Below are 18,772 nucleotides of genomic sequence, written 5' to 3' on the forward strand. Positions count from 1 at the left end.
TTGCTAGGATTTCATTTTTTTTTTTACAGTAGATAACTAGCATAAATTGTGCCCAATATCCATACCCCTAAACTTATTAAATCAATTGTTCTACTTGTCGATTTAAAATGTGAGGCTGTCCAAAAAGTTCATGAACTGGTGTTTTTGCCATTTTAAATGAATTTAAAACTAGATATCAAAATGTTTCTTATGAAATTCCAAGTCAAAACAAGTTAGTTTTGAATGTTTTTACTTAAGGTAACTCCATATTCGCATTATTTTCTGATAAAAGTAAATGTATTTACACGTCTTTCCATTTATTAGAAATAAAACTAATGAATTATCAAATAAAATATATCGGTCACTCTTAAGATGCGGAACATATATAAACAGAGTTGTATATCAACGACAGAAATTTTCCTTAAACAGCATCATCAAAATTTCACAAAAACTGATTAGTATTCATAACAATTTCATGAAACCGCTTCTTTACAAAAATATACAAAATGTCTGAAAAATAAAGGAAATCTATGTCATAATGAATTTGATGAAGTAATAAATAAAAACAGACCTATTGCTCTTGGAATCGTTATTTTAAAACACGCCATGGATTATTCACACACACATATATATATATAGTTTGTAAATATTTGATACAGTAAATACATCCAATAATAAAAGTCAAGAAACACAAAACTCGAATAACATTCCACTGTTAGCGCTTTCGGCTTTAATGCCTCTTCAGACACTTATAAAATGAAATAATATTGCTAAGTAACGTCAACATATCACGACGTAAGTAATTGTCCTTTGTTACGTCATAATAAATTACACTGGTAGCGGTATAATACACACAATATTAGACAAAACTTGGAAATCAATTACAGAGTTCAGTTCAATGTAGTTTCAATTTTACACAGTTATTTTCTATTAAGTTTGGGATTAAACAATTTTATAAAGTATTCCTCCTTTGTAACTCTGGAAATTTCGCAGTCATAAAATGTATAATGACTCCGAAATTTCCAGAGTTACAAAGGAGGAATACTTTATAAAATTGTTTAATCCCAAACTTAATAGAAAATAACTGTGTAAAATTGAAACTACATTGAACTGAACTCTGTAATTGATTTCCAAGTTTTGTCTAATATTGTGTGTATTATACCGCTACCAGTGTAATTTATTATGACGTAACAAAGGACAATTACTTACGTCGTGATATGTTGACGTTACTTAGCAATATTATTTCATTTTATAAGTGTCTGAAGAGGCATTAAAGCCGAAAGCGCTAACAATGAAATGTTATTCGAGTTTTGTGTTTCTTGACTTTTATTATTGGATATATATATATATATATATATATATATATATATATATATATATTCATATATATTTTTGGCACGCTGTTTTTGGCTATATTTAGCTCTAAAACTTCATAGTTATTTCGGATTTCAAAGAGTTCGGTTGAGCATCACTGAGGAGACATTATTTGTCGAAATGCGCATCTGGTGCATCAAAAGGTACCGTAAAAGTTTTACATATACCTTATACATGTATTTCGAAAAATATATTATGTTTAACAACATTTTTAACAATGACTATCGGTAAAGACTCCAACAAAACTTATGTTCTTATCATGTATAAATCTGAATGAATCATTGATTTTGCTCAATGTTAAGACGTCACATCAGGGTGGAATTACTTTAAACAAAATGAAAAAAGGGTCTTAAAAGTTCCAATATGGCCCAGGGTAAAACTGTTTTGACCTTCGTTATTACTTAATTGCATTGAAAGGGATTTATTTTCATAAAACGGATCAAAAGTAGATATAATTTATTCATGACGTAATAAAAACAACTGATGACATTTTTTGATGTCAGTAGCATTATCTATTTGACGAAAAAAGGCAGTGTATATGCATCAAGAAAACACCACAAGAATTATGTCTAAGAAATCCCAGAAAATTTTACGTCAACCGTTGGAGCGGAACGCCGTGAGTTAATAAAATATAATATAATACAATATGATATAGCCTAATAGGAGTTATGAGATTTATCACTTTTAGGTTATCTTCACCTTTCATAATTCTGTGTTGACTTGCAGAAAACGCCAAGTGAGACAAAAAGAGTCAGAGGAAGTAACAAGGAATAATAGGGATAAAGCCAGGTCGTTGATTTACAAGTGACATAAACGGTTTTCTGATTGTGTCTTAGAGATGCTTCAAAACGTAAAAGACCTAGATCTATATTAATAATAAAAATACGAAATCCCGTATTCATGGCGTTATTGGGAAAGATAAACTACTGACATTGAAAATAGTCGCGTCTATTTGCGATGTTACCAAACTGTCCGTGTTCAGTATCCCCACCGAGGAGAGTGAATAGTATTGCAGTGTTTTTGAGTCATGAAAGGTCATGAATAAGGATATATGAGAAGATACTCACACCCCTGACCCAGGACCCTTACTCCAACCCTTACGTTATAAAACACCTATCTGACTTGACGTCAGACTGGGCCGGCTATATTTACAAAGTATTGTGCAGTGCTGCTGTATTTGTGTATCTAAATCATCATGATCTATATGAAAGTGTTATTTCACGCATAATCGGTATCATAAAGAGAAAAATAGCATGTGTTCACGAACTGTTTTGACAGCCCTGGTACAACAACACTAATTTGTCACTAAATATCATTACACACAGTAAGGAAATGTGCGGAGGACGGACATTGGAATACAAATATACATCTCAATTTATGAATATGATATGTCTAGATGAAAGGTGAAGATAACGAACAGTGATCAATCTCATAAATCCCATATGCAATACAAAATAGATAGTTGGGCAAACACAGACCCCTGGACACACCAGAGGTGGGATCTCAATATATTGTATAAGTATTAGGACACATCACGTACTTTATATTGTATAAGTATTAGGACACATCACGTACTTTATATTGTATAAGTATTAGGAAACATCACGTACTTTATATTGTATAAGTATTAGGAAACATCACGTACTTTATATTGTATAAGTATTAGGAAACATCACGTACTTTATATTGTATAAGTATTAGGAAACATCACGTACTTTATATTGTATAAGTATTAGGAAACATCACGTACTTTATATTGTATAAGTATTAGGAAACATCACGTACTTAATATTGTATAAGTATTAGGACACATCACGTACTTTATATTGTATAAGCATTAGGACACATGAAGTACTTTATATTGTATAAGTATTAGGACACATCACGTTCTTTATATTGTATAAATATTAGGAAACATCACGTACTTTATATTGTATAAGTATTAGGAAACATCACGTACTTAATATTGTATAAGTATTAGGAAACATCACGTACTTTATATTGTATAAGTATTAGGGTACATCACATACTTTATATTGTATAAGTATTAGGAAACATCAATTACTTTATACTGTATAAGTATTAGGAAACATCACATACTTTATATTGTATAAGTATTAGGAAACATCACGTACTTAATATTGTACAAGTATTAGGACACATCACGTACTTTATATTGTATAAGTATTAGGAAACATCACGTACTTTATATTGTATAAGTATTAGGACACATCACGTACTTTATATTGTATAAGTATTAGGAAACATCACGTACTTTATATTGTATAAGTATTAGGACACATCACGTACTTTATATTGTATAAGTATTAGGACACATCACGTACTTTATATTGTATAAGTATTAGGAAACATGATGTACTTTATATTATAAGTATTAGGACACATCACGTACTTAATATTGTATAAGTATTAGGACACATCACGTACTTTATATTGTATAAGTATTAGGACACATCACGTACTTTATATTGTATAAGTATTAGGACACATCACGTACTTAATATTGTATAAGTATTAGGACACATCACGTACTTTATATTGTATAAGTATTAGGACACATCACGTACTTTATATTGTATAAGTATTAGGAAACATGATGTACTTTATATTATAAGTATTAGGACACATCACGTACTTAATATTGTATAAGTATTAGGAAACATCACGTACTTTATATTGTATAAGTATTAGGGCACATCACGTACTTTATATTGTATAAGTATTAGGACACATCACGTACTTTATATAGTATAAGTATTAGGAAACATCACGTACTTTATATTGTATAAGTATTAGGAAACATCACGTACTTTATATTGTATAAGTATTAGGGCACATCACGTACTTTATATAGTATAAGTATTAGGACACATGACGTACTTTATATAGTATAAGTATTAGGACACATCAGGTACTTTATATTGTATAAGTATTAGGACACATCACGTACTTTATACTGTATAAGTATTAGGAAACATCACGTACTTAATATTGTATAAGTATTAGGACACATCACATACTTTATATTGTATAAGTATTAGGACACATCACGTACTTTATACTGTATAAGTATTAGGAAACATCACGTACTTTATACTGTATAAGTATTAGGACACATCATGTACTTTATATTGTATAAGTATTAGGAAACATCACATACTTTATACTGTATAAGTATTAGGAAACATCACGTACTTAATATTGTATAAGTATTAGGACACATCACGTACTTTATATTGTATAAGTATTAGGAAACATCACGTACTTTATACTGTATAAGTATTAGGAAACATGACGTACTTTATATTGTACAAGTATTAGGAAACATCACGTACTTTATATTGTATAAGTATTAGGAAACATCACATACTCTATATTGTATAAGTATTAGGACACATCACGTACTTTATATTGTATAAGTATTAGGAAACATCACGTACTTTATATTGTATAAGTATTAGGACACATCACGTACTTTATATTGTATAAGTATTAGGAAACATGAAGTACTTTATATTGTATAAGTATTAGGACACATCACGTACTTTATATTGTATAAGTATTAGGACACATCACGTACTTTATATTGTATAAGTATTAGGACACATCACGTACTTTATATTGTAAAAGTATTAGGACATATCACGTACTTTATATTGTAAAAGTATTAGGACACATCACGTACTTTATATTGTATAAGTATTAGGACACATCACGTACTTAATATTGTATAAGTATTAGGACACATCACGTACTTTATATTGTATAAGTATTAGGAAACATCACGTACTTTATATTGTATAAGTATTAGGAAACATCACGTACTTTATATTGTATAAGTATTAGGACACATCACGTACTTTATATTGTATAAGTATTAGGACACATCACGTACTTTATATCGTTGACCCTCCTCTTGGACTTCTGTTGATGACGTATGCATAGAATAATAAGAAAGACGACTAAAATGAATGAAGGAATGCTCACTCCTAGAACGACCATGAAGGTTGAGATTTCTGAAACTAGAAAAAAACCTGGATCTTGAATTTGGCTACTTTACCTGAACTGACATAGTAATTAAACACCAATTCTAGGATCGTAAACTCAGTACGTTAGACATTCTATATCGACGGACATTGACGTAGACAGAATTTTGTACCTGACAGGGCGGGCTTTTCTTTCCTGAAAATAGAATTCAGCACAAAGTGATTTTGTATAAATGTAATGAAAATGAAGAAACATTTTTTTTTATAACTTTTCTCCGGAAACACATCAATATTATTGATATCAAAAGAAACACATCGAGAATTTTGATATCAAAAGAAACACATCGAGAATTTTGATATCAAAAGAAACACATTGAGATTATTGATATCAAAAGAAACACATTGAGATTATTGATATCAAAAGAAACACATTGAGATTATTGATATCAAAAGAAATACATTGAGATTATTGATATCAAAAGAAACACATTGAGATTATTGATATCAAAAGAAATACATTGAGATTATTGATATCAAAAGAGCGGACTTACATGCACGTTGTTACTCCGGCAGAAGAGTGACATTTTTCTCCAGACATACAAACACCAAGACTTATGAACAAAGCACATGGTGAGGACGCAGTTGTAAGAGCTAAAAATGCAAAGAAGTCTACCATAATAGGTTTTCAAAATGCAGCACGAGTTATTTCATCTGAATACAGGGGGCCAACAATACGTTGAGGTCTTCAATTCATGACGTCAGCATAAGAACTAAATGGATTAATTGAGTGATTTTATATTGTTTAACGTTCCACACGAGAATGTTTCACTCATGCATATGGAAACGTCACCACTGCCGATGAAGGGCAGCAAAATTTAGGCCTATGATCGGTCTTTGAGCAGGGAGGGACCATTATCGTGCCACACCTGCTGTGACACGGGGCCTCGGTTTTTGCGGTCTCATCCGAAGGACCGTCCCATTCAATCGCCTCTTACGACAAGCAAGGGATACTGATGACCTATTCTAACCCAGATCCCCACGGAATAGAAGTAAATGGAATATTTACTACATCTGATTAACAAATAAATGTAATGAGTAAAAGGATTTGACCGTACTTGTAACCATTTTAGTCACTGATTTTATTTATGTGTCTTTTGTGTGATGTTTTCGCAGACCGCATAGGGTCATAATATGACAACATTTGTAAATATTAATCTTCGACTTCTAAAGACCAGGATGTGTTTGGAATATCAGCAATTCTTCATTATTATTGTTAATCAATATTTTGGGTGACAAAAACACAACTAATTATGCCTGAAGTTATATGTGCAAATCAAAGCATGAACATTATTAACTTGTTATAATTTCACACTGTGAACAAAAACCTGTGTTGGAAATTGTACGCCAAGTTTCATTTTAATCACATCCAATTTGTAATTTCACGTGTGATTCAATCTGTTGAAAATTTATTTTTCTCAATCAACTTTCATTGTACATATCAACCTGCATTGCAATTAAATGCACACACAGATAATTATCAGGCACGTAACAAGGGGGTGGGTCGGGGGGGGGGACTGCTTCCACTTTTCGACAACTTACAATTTTCTTTATTATTACATGCAAAGCTTTTTATCTTTTAGGTGCAAAGTTGTTTTTTTTTTTTTTTTTTTTTACAGCAGAAGTCATTTGTAGTTGAAATGTAAAATTGAACCGATGAATTGAACTGAATGATAAACTCTTGTCACCTCCACTCCTTACCATTTAAGGATTTAGAGCTTTCAGTTTTTTTGTTTTGTACTTTTCAAGAATTGTTCGACAATTGTGAAGTCAAATTCTTTTCCGCGGTTGCCCCTCTTAAGAAATCCCCAAAGATGCAACGTGCCTGATTATTTCATTTTATCACATGCTGTTATCAAACTTTATAGGTTAGGTCTGATATTGTCGATATTAAAACTTGTATTATAACATGTTGAAATATCAAATACGGATATTATACCCTTTCCTCAAACCTACCATTTAACGAAATGTACATTTAACATGATTTGGTTGTTGTTTGTTTTACGTCCTATCGAGACGTTACTAATTGTTGGTGAAGTACCTATGCTTAGCGCTTATGGCTGTAGCAGTGAGGGTTCTTTAACGTGCAAACGGCTGCCGCGACACGGGGCCTCTGTTTCTAAGGTACAATTAAATTGAAGGAATTAAACCTTGTTTCTATCATAGTTAAAATACAAAATGACTACTTGTTATAGCATGTTTGAAAATTTTATAACGCAAGCTATACTATATGTTCACTGTTAAATTGTTAAATAGGTTTACTATCGACGTGAAGCTTATGACAACAACGAGAAACACGCCCCCAGCTTCCGACATTGAATAATTAGCTACAAAAATGTAGACCATTCATGAAGCATATGTCAAACTTTCAACACACAAACACACAGTTGTAAAACCGTTTGGTCGCTGGGATGAGAAAATGCTTCTCTTTAAAAGACATATATGAGATAAATTTCGAATGAAATATTACTACAGTGCTTGAACCGTTCCAGTACGTAACGTAATCCTACTCACATGCCCCCAATGTTCCGTTGTCATCTTTTGTCACTATTTCTAGTACATTTAGGTTCTGACCAGAAACAATGATCTTTTCTTCACCCGTTAGCATTTTCCACGTGCTGATGGCCATATCATGTTCTAGATCGTTCGAATCGGTTTTGGTTCCATGGATTTCAACATCAATAATGATACTTCCAAGACTGAAAACGGTCAATTAAAGATCTTTTTAAATTCTAAATGTGGATTTCCCAATAATAGTATTTCCATACTTTAATACATCTGTTAAAATTTATGATAATTCATTGATGTTTACTCACCGAATCGATAGGGCAAACATCGCGGAAAAATTGCGAACCCTCTCTCCGTAGAAATTCGCCAGCTAATATTGTTGAAAAGAAAATTTCCTATTACGATTTTCTTTCTTAAATAAACGTAATAATATTTTCATATATTTATACTTTAAATAAAAATACACACCGAGTTTTCGAACTCTTTCCGCCACTTCTCACTATTTTCTAGGAAGTCATTCCTAGGTATGTTCAAGGCAAATCTGATTTCGGCTCGCACTTTAACATCTGTTTTTTCTAGAAATTATCAATTCAAATGTAAGCATATTGTTACGAGATTACTAATTATCTAATTATTTAACTGAATGATTTAAAAAATTGTTATGAATAATTCAACCAGATCAGTGTTATGTACAGAAGGAGTGGACAACGTGCATAATGAAAAGGTGAAAATAGCAAACAGTGGTCTATTTCATAATTCCTATAAGGAATACAAAATTAAGAGTTGGGCAAACACGGACCCCTCATTATACCAGAGGTGGGATCAGGTGCCTAGGAGGAGTAAGCATCCCCTGTCGACCGGTCACACTCACCATGAATTCTTTTTATCTTGATCAGGTAAACAGAGTAATCCAGTCAAAATCAGCGTGTAAAACACGGCCTAACAATAAGTATGAAACACGTCAGATAGCATTTGACCTAATGATAGGCTGTATTGGCAAACTAGATTGTTATAACGACCATAGAATATGCGAAATGCTGACTTTAAACGAGACTGTTGACACCCTTGTATGTAACATTAACTTGTTACTTACTTGGTTTGTGTGGCTCTTCTGGACCTACAACATAATAACTTGACTTATTTAAATGTTTTATTACATAAAGACGAAATAAATGATGATATTTTATTGATGTGATACTTACGAATACAGTCAGAAAGGTTTAGCCCGCCATAACGGCATTCACAATGGGAGGAACCTGGTGTATTAACACACATTTGATACAAGTTAGTGTCACATTCGGTGATGCTATCTTTGCACTCATCCACATCCTCCGAACAATTAGGTCCCCTCCATCCGGTCTTACATTGACATTCACCAGTTACAGCATCGCATTCCTTAGTGTTGTTGACAACACATGTGCATCTGTCAGAACACTGTTTCCCAAAAGTAAAGTCTTTACAGGCTGGAAAGAAAAATTGAATACATTTAGTTTTAATACTTAGAATATTTGTTAAAACAAATTTCAACAAAATGAAATAATGTATACCTAATTTGTGAACGACTGTTAAGATGGACAAAGAAATAACTTATCTTTATATCATTTGATATTTTTCATGATGTGTGAACGACAATGGTCCATTTCGCATATTTTAGGGTAAGTAAATATGGTATTTTGTCGATACGTATAAGGGGTCGAAAGTAATCATAATTCGTTTTACGTTCACTATCATGAATGTGAGTACAGCCTTCTTTATTCGCAACATGACGTAACTGTGCGTTGTTTACAATTCAAACAAACTAGAAGTTGGCATATGTGTATATGTTTTGACACACAGGCCCCACCCCATTATAATTTTTCTCTGGTGATAAGTTCTATAACAACGAAAAATTTATTCAGTTTGTTACTGATTGTCTATTAAAACTATGAAACAAAACGTAGTTTCACCAAATATATTAATAATGAGAGGCAGAATAGCTCTTGGAAAACTGGAGAATGCAACTAAGCAATGTTTAATAAATTTCACTTACGAGACAGGATCTTTTTTCATGTTTTTACGAGTGAGAAGTCACGTCTCATTCATAAAATTCGTAAACTTAATCTTATATACTGTATATTGAAAACTGGTTGCTACTTTATTGATCGTGTGTTTGAAATTTCTTTCACCAGGTTGAACATAAAACAATTTAATTTCATTTACAAAGTACAATTAAATTCATTCCTTAATTCACATAGGTAAACTCGTATCTGAAGTCACTTACAGTGAGTGAAAGGTGAAGATAACGAACAGTGATCAATCTCATAACTCCTTTAAGGAATATAAAATAAAGAGTTGGGCAAACACGTACCATAGGACATACCATAGGTGGGTTCAGATGTCAAGGAGGAGTAAGGATCCCCTGTTGACTGGTCACACCAGCCGTGAGCCCAATACCTTGATGAGGTAAACGGGGTTATCCGTAGTCAAAATCGGTGTGCCAAGAACGGCCTAACAATCGTTATGAAACAGGTCAGAGAGCAATTGACCCAATGATAGGTTGTATGGGCAAACTAGCCCTACGTCTTGATTAGGTAATCGAAGTGATCCGTAGTAAAAAAAAAAACCAAAAAACAAAAACCCAAAACCAGTGTACCAAGAATTTCTAACAATGAAACATGTCAAACAACATTTGACCCAATGATAGGTTATATGGGCAAATTAAATCATTTTAACGATCATAGAATTTACAAAATGCAGACTTTGAACGAGGCTGTTGAAATCCTTGTAATATCAACTTGTTTGTCAGTAGCCTGCCTCGACAGGTGATAAAGAAATATTGCTACATAAATATGGGAAGTCGACGATGGAGAAGCTAAAATCATCCCGTTTGTCAAAGAGTTGGCATGTTAGTTTGCCGCCAATATCAATTTTCATACATCTGAGTATGAAGCAGATGTGGAGGACTCTGTGGTGTCTCTTATCTCGAGTTCACAGGGATATATCAAATCGACATATGAATGAGAATGATTATTGTTAGTAGATAAAACGTCGTCGAAATATCTAAATGTCGAGTTGAAGGCCACAGCACGCGATTTTTTTCTTCTCATATAATAGCTTTTGAAGAAACTCTATTTTATAACAATATGAAAACAGGTCAGCTGACAAAGAACCACATTCGGCCGATTAGGGTCCATGGGAATTCCAACAGACTGTTGAGAGATCTAATCACCAAAGACTACGAAGATATTGTCAATGAGGAACTCCAATATACTTTTTATTTCAACTTCAGAGTACTTGTGCGTGGAATCAGAGTGGTATTTAACAAAGTAAGTTTTGGATGACTGATCACTAAATATGGATATTTCCTTTATGAAAAGTTGAAAATAACAAACAGTGATAAATTTCAATGATCCGATAATGAATATAAAATTAAAAGTAGGCAAACACGTTACAGCCCTGGATATACAAAGGTGGGATCAGGTGCCTAGGAGTGATCATCTTTTGATCGGTCACAATCGCTGTGAGCCCAATATCTGGATCAGGTAAACCGAGTAATCCGTAATAAAAATAGTGTGTAAAGAACGGCCTGGCGATTGTTATGATTTAATTGATTGGTTTTATATTGTTTAACGTCCCACTCGAGAATTGTTCACTAATATGGAGACGTTACCATTGCCAGTTAAGTTCTGCAAAATTTAGGCCTATACTCAGCGCTTATGGCCATTGAGCAGGGAGAGATTTTTATCGTGCCACACCTGTTGTGACACGAGACTGCGGTTTTGTCAATCTTATCCTGAAGGACCGCCTCATTTAATGGCCTCTTACGACAAGCAAGGGGTTCTAACCCGGATCCCAACAGGAACAATTGCTATGACACACGAAACACGTCAGTCAGCAGTCGACCTAATGACAGGTTGTATTTCTAAATTGGATCGATATAACGACCATAGAATTTGCGATATACTGACTTGAAACGATAATGTTGAAACCTCGACTTATTTGCCAGTAACCTGCCTCGATTAAAAAAAAAACTGACCATACGTAGAACAAACTCTTGAATGTTGAAACAGTTGAGATATATGAACACAAGTCATAATGGAATATTGTTAGATAAGTATGGGAAATTGACGATGGAGAAGTTGAAGACATCCTTTTTGTCATAAAGTTGCCGTTCGCATCTCTGTTCTATAAAATATCCAAGTATAAAGCAGATGTGGAAAACTCTGTGGTATCTTTCATCTCGAGTTCAGTGGGATATACTGGATGAGTATTGTAAATATATAATACCTGAACAGACATATCCATCGCCTTCAAATCCCTTGGAACAGTTACAATTAAAACTCCCAACAGTATCAGTGCAGAGGGCCTCTTGGGAACAGTTGTCAATACTTTCCACGCACTCATCAATATCTGGCAGAAATAGTAAAGAAGTGAAATAAATGGAAATGTGAAAATCATAACTCTCAATACGATGTGAAAGGTAGTATGTTCTGTGAGGTTTGCATTATGGTATCTAAATTAAAAACAACAACAACGACAAATGACTAGGTTGCCAAATCATGCTTAAAGAGTGTCATCTATCTTGCAAAGGGGATGTAATTCCTCATTTGAGTGATAAACGTTGTGTTTTGCTTTAAACACCCCCATTCGAGAATAGCTCTTGTATATCTAAAGATATTTTGACCTCAATATCATAATTATTGGATCCGTTAATTATTTTGACTTTTAACTAGGAAAAGCGAGCAAACTAGACCACATGCAATCAATAAAAATGAGTAGACTTTCTATTAAATTTTATTTGAATTTAATTATTTTAACAATTCAATTAATTAACAATGGTATTTTTTTTTTACAAACGAGAAGTCATCATATGAGTGAAATATTCTCGAGAGGGACGTTAAACAATATAAAATTATGTCATGCCTACTCGTAAAACAGTTAAAGCTATTGTTTCAAGGATGTAGCGATGACTGGGATAACTGTTGCCAGAGGCCGTAGGCTGAGGACGAGATTGTACCTGGTCTTCGCCACTATCGAGGGGCAATACTTTTGACCTAGTCGGCATGAAAAATTGTTGTATTAGAGGGCGAAGCTCTCTCACGGCCCGAAGGGCCGTGAGAGCGGAGCTCTCCTTATAGGTAACACGTACATACTGTTTAAAAGGAAAATATAGAAAACTAATGAAAAATTAAACCATACCTATGGAACTTGAAAATTTTGGCCCCAATGGCATCGATTCGAATACAATCGCGCGGACATGTATTTCTCCATTTTGAATCTCGTGTACCCAAGTTCACGTCGTTCTGAGATGTTACATAAAATCCATAAAAGTATGTAAATCTTATTTTCTTAATCATATATATAATCACTCGATTAACGCGAATTGTACAACGTTTCCTTTGTTTGTGTATTTGCTAAACGCCGACGCTAAATATGACGTCACAATGCACTGTTTACATCAGTTGCATAACTTTTCCCGCGTTCAATGAATAGGCGGATAGAAAATGTCTAAAGTTAGAATACTTTGATTGAGCTCTGTCCTCACATGTTAGGTGCTAATATTTCGGGATATATTTTGTCATGGATCTAGATACTAATGCCAATATTTTTTGCTTCGCCCTCAAACACGGTCGCGCCGTAAGACACATTACCTAATATGCTAATCAGGCAACATTTTCTCGTTTGACCGGGAAGCAGTTAATCACGTGACTGAGACACAGTTCATCACGTGATCGGGTAATAGCAAGACATATAATAAACTGTTTCACTCCCCCCTCTGTCCATTGTGTGTACCTTTCTCAGATGATTAAAGTTAGAAAACAGAATTTTTTTTACCGGTATGTAATATCAATTTACATAGTAGATTACGTAATAGAAAACAAAGTTCGCGTCGCGACGAACTCACTCTACTGATTAAACATGTGAGTCACGTGATTTGCTCTTCGTTAGCTTAAAAATGATGGGGACTACCCATAATGCTGCCGGTAAAATGTCGCCGTCACTGCGGTATACTTCATCGACAATACCGTAAATAAAATAAATGAATGGTTTGGAAAGTAGCACTATCATTTCTAAATTCCAGACAAGCTTTGTCATACCTTCGTACGAGATTGATTGTTTGATTTGAAGGAAGAAAAATCGCAGCTGATATGACGTCACAATGCACTGTTTACATCGATTGCATTATATTTCCCGCCTTAAATGAATAGGTGGATTTTAAACATGTCTAAAATCATTTTTGCTCAATGTAAAGGGTCTTCGCTCGTCACACCGTAAACATATTGATATACAATCAATCAACCAATCTTACAAACTATGTGCGAATTGTTGACAATACCAAACGCTACGTTTTATCGTTACTATGGCGTCATAAATGACTTGTTTAACTGACATCATAAGAAAGATGTTCTTAAACAATTTATTTATTGGAACTGTCGAATGAATTACGTAGACATGGTGAAAGCGCTAGCAGTAAAGGATTGGTTTTAATGGAATGTTTCAATCTGATTTCCATCAACTATTTGTAATTGTACCGAATCAACTTCTCATATAAAACAGAAATTCACTATATATAGATACCAACCTCCATCCCTAACTGAAATTAAACTCCCAACCCGCGGAACCAAATTTCCCGCAGAGTGTGATGAGCGTGTTCGACAACGATAAGATTCATGGCATGCTGTAACACGCTACACGGCATTAAGAATGAAGTAACTTCAGTTTTATCTTTGGCTGTTTGGTTGCATATTTTAACGTTTAACGTTCCTTTCGAGAACTGTTCACTCATATGGAGACGTCACCATTGCCGGTGAAGAGCTGCAAAATTTAGGTCTATGTTCGATGCTTACGGCCTTTGAGCAGGGAGGGATTATTATCGTGCAAAACCTGCTGTGACACGGGGCCTCGGTTTTGCGGTTTTATCCGAAGGACCGCTGATAAAATGTTTACTAACTATAACAACCCCCTGTTTTTGTGTTAGTAAACTTTTTTTCAATTTTGGTGAGCTGATAAAAGGTATACTAACTGTAACATTTATCCTGTGTCGTTGAGTTCAGTCGATAGCCTTCGTAACATGAACATGTGAAGCCCCCCGGTCGATTGGAACATTGGTGACACTGGGCGGTTTTACATTCATCTATATCTTTACAATCCTTAGTATTTATAAGCTCATATCCATCTTTACAGCTGCAGGTGTAATTTCCGTCAAAGTTTGTACATTTCTGGTGGCAAGCTAGAGGATCCTGACATTCGTCGATATCTGTAGAAAAATAAGAAATTATAAAGAACTTGTGAAACAATTGGACATTGGCTCCAATGAAAGGTGAAGATAATGAACAGTGATCAATCTCATAACTCTTATGTAAGAAAGCTATGTAACTACACAACTACAACAAAATTACATTGATAAAAGATCATAAACATTGATCATACTAGTCAATTTATCCGTCATTAAAATTTTAAAAAAATTAAAGTAGAACCCCCCCCCCCACACACACACAACACACGAACAGACGCAGTGGCGTAGCTTCCATTGAGGCAACCGAGGCAGCTGCCTCGGTAAAAAAACCCACCTTTTACGTTGTTAAAATTTCGATAGCTTCTGGGGGGCACAGCCCGCCAAACCCCCTGCCTCGGTAATATTCGAACCCAAGCTACGCCTATGAGACGTTTATAGATGAAGGACTTTAAAGGTTTATCCCGAGGTTTGGAGGAGGCTAAATCCCATTTTCAACTCGGACATATTGGCATTCTTTACTAAAAGTAACCATTGTATGAAATGACGATTTAATAGTATATATGCCAAATCAGCTGGTACATTTTATGAATTATTGATATGCAACTTATAAACTGTTAACGTTGCAATATTAATTTGTAAACTTTACTTATCAATTCAAATACCTTCGCAGACACCACCAGTTGATTTTTGGAACCCTGTAATACATTGACACCGGAATGACCCGGGGGTGTTCAGACAGACCACGTGTTCCCCGACACATGCGTTACTTTTACATTCGTCGATATCCACTTCACACGTTTCACCTGTCCATCCGGGCTTACATACACAGCCATTCACATGATGACAACCACTGGCACCGCGTCCACATTTACAGGGTGTTGCACAGTTCTCACCGTAGAAATACTGACTGCATTCTAAAAATAGTTTCATCACTCATGTAAACCTATGCGATAGGGTTAATGTTTTTCAAATTTCATAACCAACACCCAAGGCATGCTGGTATTTGTGTCTTACTCTACTATCAGATTTAGATGTTTCTTCTTCGATATATAGGAAGTAGTTGCATGACTAACTACTGAACTCCATGGAAGTCTTCCATGTGTAATACCTTTACAGGTTCTGTAATCATTTTGTAGCGAGAAACCAGGGGAACAGCCGCAGCTATACGATCCGTTGGTATTTGTACAAGTCTGCGAGCAGGTGATATCATCTTTGCACTCGTCAATGTCTAAATGAAAAAACAACAACTATATATTTCAAATATTTATCGGGAAAAATGTCCCAATACCATAAGGAATGAAAGTAGTTTTCGTTTGTTTCATGCATTAAAGCAAGGTGGGGCATCTTACGCGTTATAAACCACGAACACTTGAAAATATCCAAGTTTACAGTATTTGACATTTAAATGGTTTCTATGTTAACGATACCGATGCATGTTTTGCCGTCGTCTACAAGTTCGTATCCTGTCTCACAAAAACAAATCCCACTGTGATCGCCATGTGCAACTTGTTTACAACCGTAGGAACAGTTTAATTCCGGAAACAAGGAACAAGAATCTCGAGCTGGGACTGTAAAAATAAGTATGTTAAATATCAATCACAGGAGAAATGTTTGTAATTTCACCAAAAAATGTAATTAGATATTCTAAAGTTTAAAGGAAATGCATCGTCTTTGAGATTTTTTCTTCTTCTAATTTTGATTTCAGCAAAATTCCGATTTCAAGGGAATGGAAGACTACAGAGGTAGTCCTGCATTCATTGTAAACTTTAATAAATTTATGTACACTCGTTAAATATATATTTCGTTTTCTGAAACAAAGAATTGAAAGCTTTAAAAGTTTGGAAAGACAATTTGAATACAAATACGAACTACATACAATTACAAAAATCAGATATGTCAATAATTTCATACTCTTTTCACACGTTTTCCGATCATCCTTAAGTGTGAATCCGAAGAAGCACATGCAACTATATCCACCATCGGCGTTTTCACATTTCTGAGAGCATCCGTGAATAGGAGTCTTGCATTCATCAATATCTGTTTGAGAAAAGAACATGATCAGTTGTTTTGTCTGGAAATATGTTGTTCATATATTTGATATTTTGACATAAAAGTTTTAAACGTCTTTATTGGCGGGATATGGTTTCATTTTAAATTTTGGATAACAAGAAGTTTTGTGAAGGAAACTTCATGATTTTAAACGGATTAAAAGCGATACATTTGATGCTTCATTTGAAAAACAATGCATCAAAGTAGATATTTACCTTCACAGACGGAGTTTCTCTCTTTATATCCTTCCTTACATTCACAGGTATAGTTACCGAACGTGTTCATACACTCTGTAGTGTCCAGCGGACAGTCATTCAGTGAGGCATCGTCACACTCATCGATATCTTTAGAATAAGCACAACGTTATAATGGATTTAAATCACCAGTTATAAAATCATTATTAGATCATGAATTAAGCAAAATAAGATTCATGAAAAATATTATAGAGCAAACCTTCACACATTTCATCCTTTGATTTGAATCCCTCTAAACAATCACATCGGTAAGAACCTTCATTGTTCCTGCAGAGTTTATTGGTACCACAGATAGTTGGGTTTAGCTGACACTCATCAATGTCTACACTACAGTTTTTCCCGGTCCATCCCGGGAGACAGACACATCCACTAACAGGGTCACACCTGTCCACACCTGGACCACAATCACACACCTGTCTGCAATTCTCACCGTAGTTTGGTAACTTACACACTGTTTAAAAAAGATGGAAATTTACAACCCACAATGAATCACTGTTCCAAAATTCTTACATAAAAAGGATATTTTTGTAAATGGTGTGACAGTACTATTGGCAATCGATTCGTATGTATAGTTGATACAAATGTCATGTGATGATGTACATCACATTTTATATGATCAATTTAGTGTTTATGTAAGAAATAACCGAAGTTCAGGTTACAGCGATCCCGACTTCAGGCTTGTGGTAATGAAAATTGTACTTGTAATCCATGACTGGTTCTTCAAGTAATTGAATGTGACGCAGACAAAATACTTCACTTGGGATATTAATTCGATATATTTCTTGGTAAACATTTTATAAGTTAAACAACTATTACACTGCGTTACTTTGAATTACCTATAATTATCTAATATCAATATGATAGGTACATGTATCATGTAAAAGAAGAATTAATCTTTATATTTTTCATTAGAAAACATCCACTCAGCAGCTGGCCAGTGTGTTACTACGATCTTTGTAAAGGAACAATATACTAAGTGTAATAGAAGTTGATGATACTTTTCGAGTGTTGAAAATACATGTATGTCCAAAGTCGTTTTTGTGCTTTTGGTTATTGGAATAAAACCAAAGAATTATCGAAAGCTACAACTGCTTTATTATCTTTTTTCAAACATGTTTTAAAAAATCGTAGTAGTAGGCTATATTTCATATCACTTCAACCAACAGATTTTACAGTGAAAAATGAATACGTGCCTTAATAATTCAATGATTTTGTAAACATTTTCATATACAAGCTTGTAAGTGTTTAAAGATTTGTTGTATGTGTATACTGTGTAGTTAATAGTAAATAACACTACACATGTTGCTATTATTTTTCATCAATTCAGT

The 18,772-nt window shown here is 34.1% G+C and overlaps 1 protein-coding gene across 1 annotated transcript in view; it reads right to left on the bottom strand.

The window, feature by feature from the left end:
- Nucleotides 1-18,772, bottom strand: part of LOC125646341 (uncharacterized) — a 51,416-nt gene that overhangs the window by 2,465 nt on the left and 30,179 nt on the right. The window contains exons 27-42 of the mRNA XM_056141227.1: nucleotides 17,644-17,895; nucleotides 17,406-17,534; nucleotides 17,053-17,178; nucleotides 16,569-16,709; nucleotides 16,250-16,369; nucleotides 15,804-16,055; nucleotides 14,929-15,162; nucleotides 12,192-12,314; nucleotides 9,128-9,388; nucleotides 9,019-9,042; nucleotides 8,394-8,500; nucleotides 8,234-8,295; nucleotides 7,932-8,116; nucleotides 5,912-6,011; nucleotides 5,534-5,556; nucleotides 5,270-5,396 (exon numbers count right to left, since the gene is read on the bottom strand). Coding sequence (XP_055997202.1) covers nucleotides 5,270-5,396; nucleotides 5,534-5,556; nucleotides 5,912-6,011; nucleotides 7,932-8,116; nucleotides 8,234-8,295; nucleotides 8,394-8,500; nucleotides 9,019-9,042; nucleotides 9,128-9,388; nucleotides 12,192-12,314; nucleotides 14,929-15,162; nucleotides 15,804-16,055; nucleotides 16,250-16,369; nucleotides 16,569-16,709; nucleotides 17,053-17,178; nucleotides 17,406-17,534; nucleotides 17,644-17,895 — 2,266 coding nt within the window. The remainder of the gene's footprint in view (nucleotides 1-5,269; nucleotides 5,397-5,533; nucleotides 5,557-5,911; nucleotides 6,012-7,931; nucleotides 8,117-8,233; nucleotides 8,296-8,393; nucleotides 8,501-9,018; nucleotides 9,043-9,127; nucleotides 9,389-12,191; nucleotides 12,315-14,928; nucleotides 15,163-15,803; nucleotides 16,056-16,249; nucleotides 16,370-16,568; nucleotides 16,710-17,052; nucleotides 17,179-17,405; nucleotides 17,535-17,643; nucleotides 17,896-18,772) is intronic.

This window comes from Ostrea edulis, chromosome 6, assembly GCF_947568905.1.
Source record: "Ostrea edulis chromosome 6, xbOstEdul1.1, whole genome shotgun sequence".
NCBI lineage: Eukaryota > Metazoa > Mollusca > Bivalvia > Ostreida > Ostreidae > Ostrea > Ostrea edulis.